General features: G+C 38.1%; 1 protein-coding gene across 1 annotated transcript in view; it reads right to left on the bottom strand.

The window, feature by feature from the left end:
- The window catches only part of LOC106512998 (uncharacterized), a gene marked incomplete at its 5' end in the record, with an annotated part of 14,472 nt that overhangs the window by 3,561 nt on the left and 6,044 nt on the right, over window positions 1–4,867 (bottom strand). Inside the window, 5 exon segments of the mRNA XM_014001614.1 lie at window positions 1,193–1,292; window positions 1,426–1,886; window positions 3,212–3,378; window positions 3,478–3,507; window positions 3,642–3,679. Of these exon segments, the coding sequence (XP_013857068.1) occupies window positions 1,193–1,292; window positions 1,426–1,886; window positions 3,212–3,378; window positions 3,478–3,507; window positions 3,642–3,679 (796 nt within the window).

Here is a 4,867-nt window from a genome sequence, read left to right on the forward strand (position 1 = left end):
CACACACACACACACACACACACACACACACACACACACACACACACTAGTATTGCAGCAAACTGAGGTCTTTGTATTGACTTCCATTCATTTTATATATGCCTAACCCTGACATTTCCCCTAAAAATTAACCATTACTGGCCTATAGTTTACACTAAACAAACCTTAMTTCACTCCATACCTCTAAACCTAACTAGTAAAGCAGAGCAGAGCTGCAAATAAAGTGAGGACATTGAAGAGGTCCTCACTTTACATCAAAGACCTCACTTTGATAGTAACTATGGCACAAATGGTCCTCACTCTGTAGTAAAAACAAGTACACACACAAAAACAAACAAACAAAAAACATTCACTTTTTTAATCACACCTACGGACAATTTAAAATTCCATTTTCCATTTGACCTAACATGAATATTTTTAGTCTGTTTGAAGAAACCGGGTTATCCGGAGAAAACGGAAAACACAGTTTTCAAAATGTTTTGCAAACATAATATCCGTAAAGTGTGGTATGCATCTTTTATTCACACCTTTACTCTGATGTCGCAAACTAAACTGTGGTGCAGTTATTTGCCTTAAAAAACAATCACCGCAGTGAAACGTGGTGGCAGCATCGTGCCGAGTTGATGTTTTTCTTCTGCAGAAACAAGGAAGCTAGTGAAAGCTGATGGGAACGTGGATGCAGCTAAATATTGGACCATGGTGAAAGAAACCCTGATGGAGTCTGCAGAAGACTTCAGAATGAGTTCGGGTTTCCATTTTCCAGCAGAACAAGTTTAGACCAAACAGATTCAACTGCTCGGTCAAAGTCCAGATGTTCACCGACGCTCTTCTTACAATCTGACTGAACTCGAGCTTTGTTGCAGAAAAGAAATGGCCATAAACCAAACCTCTATCACATCGATTTGCAAAGTTAGTCGAGACATAACCCAAAAGAGTTGCAGCTGTATTTACAACAAACAGCTGTTCTACGAAGTGTTGATTCAGGGGAACTGAATAACACACACCACAACCATGCATCAATTCCACTTGACAGTTAGCTACTTGTGTTGGTGCGTCACAAAAGATCCCAGTAAAATACAACATTTTGAAACACATTCTTCAGTACTACAATGTCCATGTAACTTGGAGAGAGTGTTATAAACAACAACAAAAATAAATGTATACTGTATGTATGCTGTGTGAGGTAACAAACCGTTGGTCCAGAGATTGTCATTGCATCCAATTCAAGGCGGTAAACCTTGGAATTATTCTTGTCTGTGATAACCTCCAGTGTATTGTTGGATGACATACATCTAGAAAAGAATTTGGGAGCAAAACATTAGTATAAATGTTGCATGTTTATTGGTAAAGATGGATGTCTTTCAGGTTATTTCCTCCAGGATCTTTCCTTCTTCAAAATAGAATAAGATGCTGTGTATCACTGACCCGTGGTGTAAGAGAGGCTGGCTCACTGCAAAGTCCTCGGTTTCAGATTGCATACAGTCGCTCACCACCATCTGAGCACGACTAATGCTGCAGTTGGACAACACATAGAGGTCCAGCTGCTTGATCCTGGATCCGACCATCYTGACGGTATTATCAGTGGAGCTTCCCGTTCCCACGTCGACCTGCCGACGTTTTCTTCCCTGGAAGTAAGAGYGAAATCTGGGAGTGGACGTGAATTTTGCCAGGGGCCCCTGTCCTGGGAGGTGAAACTCRATCCAAACGTTGAGCACGCCAAAGGTTTCCCTCTCTGGGGGTATGCCAACGGCATACTGGGGTCCTCTGACCTGGACTCCTGGGATCCGACAGGCCAGAGGCAGCATGAGGATGGGACTGCGGCGGATCATGGTGTAAGGAGCGACACTTTTCAAAGTGTTGGTGTAAACCAGCTCCGAACCTGAGTGCTGGGTAAAAATTACAAGAAAAGAGTAATTTTTTTTAGATTTTACATAACCTGTCATTGCCAAACATTTTAAAATTTAGAAACAAGTTGTGTGTATCTGAAGTTTGAGAAACAGAAATGAATCCCGTTGTACCTCAAAATTTAAACACAACAAGCAAACAGGGACATTTTTAAACACTCAGATACAATACATTTTTTTTAAGTTGATAGTTTGAAACAAAAATGATTAATTAACAATGTATAAACTCTTTGTCAGGTGCAAACTTTATTTGGCATCTATTGCATGTTTCATAACTAAAAATACATTTAAGTCCATGAAAATGTAGAGCTATCAAAGTCATATAAAAAATATGAGCAAAGGAAGCTGTCACTAATATCACTTATTTATTTTCCAGACTTATCGTTCAGTTCTATACCACAATTAAGTAACTATGTTACTTTTAGCTGTTATGAAAATGGTGTAAATATAAAAAAATAAATTTGACTTTCCATCCTAGCATATAAACACAGACTGAGATCCAGGGGAGGAGCTTTGTGTAAATAGGCGGGGCTTTGTATCAGCAAGTGTTTAGGCAGCTTAGACGKATTTTTAACATCAACATTGAGAATGGCCAATTCTACATGTGCTATCATAWACATACTAGTCAGTATAGTGCTGTACTGTGGCTCTATAAGGCAGATTACAGAGAATATGTCTCATAAAATTTACAAGCAGTAAAATTAATGTTTAAGTTAATGAGACAAAGGATAAACTAAAGAAGAAAAATTATTCAAACTTCATAARTTTTGCAGCAAATATAAAATTAATCTATGAATTACCATTTCTAAAAAGTTATTTGGACAGGAAAAAAATAWACATATTTTTACAGACCTTGCTATTCTCAATCTGCTGAAGAGGAACCTACTTATTATTTTGAATGCCTGTATTTTCTCAAAATTTTCAAATTGTGTCTTTGTTCATCAAAATTAAAAAGACGTGTTGCATCAACCTTTTAGCTGAACAGCTTATCTTTTAAATAACTATCACATAAAAGACTTTTTCTAACAGCATCATTACATAAAAAGTTTAGTTTTATAAATACGTATTTATGTTCTTAATTGTTTTGTATGCTGTACAGTCACTGGCCATTTTAAGTTTGTACATTTGGTGCTAAACTGCAATTTGGAAATTCTGTCCTAGATWATACTTTTACTTTGTTGTTATGATCATTTTTGTATCTGCCTTTCTTTAGCCATTATTTGTAAAACATAYAAAACTTGTTGCGTTAAAGCTGTTTCAGGGGTTTAAAACAACGATACGAGAGAGACAGGCGTGTTTGGTTTTACCACAGCTTTCGTGCCGCAGCCGTTTAAAGGGATGTGTGCAGTTAGGTGTGTGCTGTTGTAGGAGAGGGGGCAGGTGGGGCTGTTGAGCTGTAGTTCAGCCAGGTTGATATCAGTGAAGGAGGTGATGGGGAGCTCCAGAGTCATCTCTGTGTTGTTGCACGTCAGCTCTGCAGGCAGACGGCAACAGAAGATTGTGCATAACTTTCTACTCCATCACAGCAACAGGTGACACCCTTAAATTTGACAATATGTAACATTTACTGCACCTGTTCCAGCAGGCAGTGTCCTCATTTGTCCTGAGAAAGAGCAAAAATATATGTAAATTKAAGTCAGAAYGAATGAAAGCATTTCGGAGGACACAGGAGAGTGTTTTTTCCAGTAACACACGACTCTCGTTGTTTAGATGTTTGTAAGAAGCTGAATGTCTTACTCTGGTACAGCCACACACATCGCAGCTCTGACTGCAAACTGGACAGACAAGAAAAACAGATCAGACCACTTCAAGGCCAAATAYACAGCTTTTAAAATATTTAAATTTTAACTAACCGTGCAACAAAATGTGAGTGCAAAACAGTCTTTTACATTTCAAACTCTAAAATGAATGATGAAATGTGGGAAAAGGGACACGCTTGATTTCAAATGGGAAACTTGCAACTGAAAAAAAAATCATGAAAACTAAAACTTCAGGTCATGTGGCCAATTTTATTTATGTATTTAGTTAAATTTACTTGCAACCAATTCCAATGAAGTTGGGATGTTTTGCAAAACAGATAAAAACAGAATATGATGATTTGAAACTCCTTTTCAACCTATATTTAATTCAATACATTACAAAGAAGAGATGTTTCATGTTTAAACAGATAAACTGTATTGCTTTCTCGCAAATACTCACTCATTTTGAATTTTATGCCTGCAACACGTTACAAAAAGTCTGGGATAGAGGCATGTTTACCACTGTGTTGCATCAACTTTCCTTTTAACCACACTCAATAAGAGTTTGAGAACTGAGGACACTAATTGTTCAAATCTTTGTAGGTGGAATTCTTTCCCATTTTTGCTTGATGAACAACTTCAGTTGCTCAACAGTCTGGGGTCTMCGTTGTTATATTTTACTCTTCATAATATGCCACACATTTTCTACAGAAGACAGGTTTGGACTGCAGGCAGGTCAGTCTCAGGCCAGCACCTTTTTACTACAAACCCACGCAGAATGTGTCTTGACATTGTCTTGCTGAAATAAGCAATGACGTTCCTGAAAAAGACGTGGCTTGGATGTCAGCATATGTTGGTCCAAAACCTGTATCTACATTTCAGCAATAATGGTAGCTTCAAAGATATCAAGTTACCCATGCCATGGTCACAAACACACCCCTATACCATCAGAGATGATGGCTTTTGAACTTTGCACTGATAACAGCCCGAACAGTCCTGTTCCTCTTTAACCCAGAGGACACTGCATCCATCATTTTCAAAAACAATTTGAAATGTGGACTTTTCAGACCACAGGACACTTTTCCACATTGCATCAGTCCATCTCAGATGATCTGGGGCCCAGAGAAGCTGGTAGTGTTTCTGGTTGTTGATACAGCGGGTAAAATAAGTATTGAACACGTCAACATTTTTCTCAGTAAATATATTACTAGAGGTGCTAATGAC

Source organism: Austrofundulus limnaeus, unplaced genomic scaffold (genome assembly GCF_001266775.1).
Source record: "Austrofundulus limnaeus strain Quisiro unplaced genomic scaffold, Austrofundulus_limnaeus-1.0 Scaffold9, whole genome shotgun sequence".
Classification (NCBI taxonomy): domain Eukaryota; kingdom Metazoa; phylum Chordata; class Actinopteri; order Cyprinodontiformes; family Rivulidae; genus Austrofundulus; species Austrofundulus limnaeus.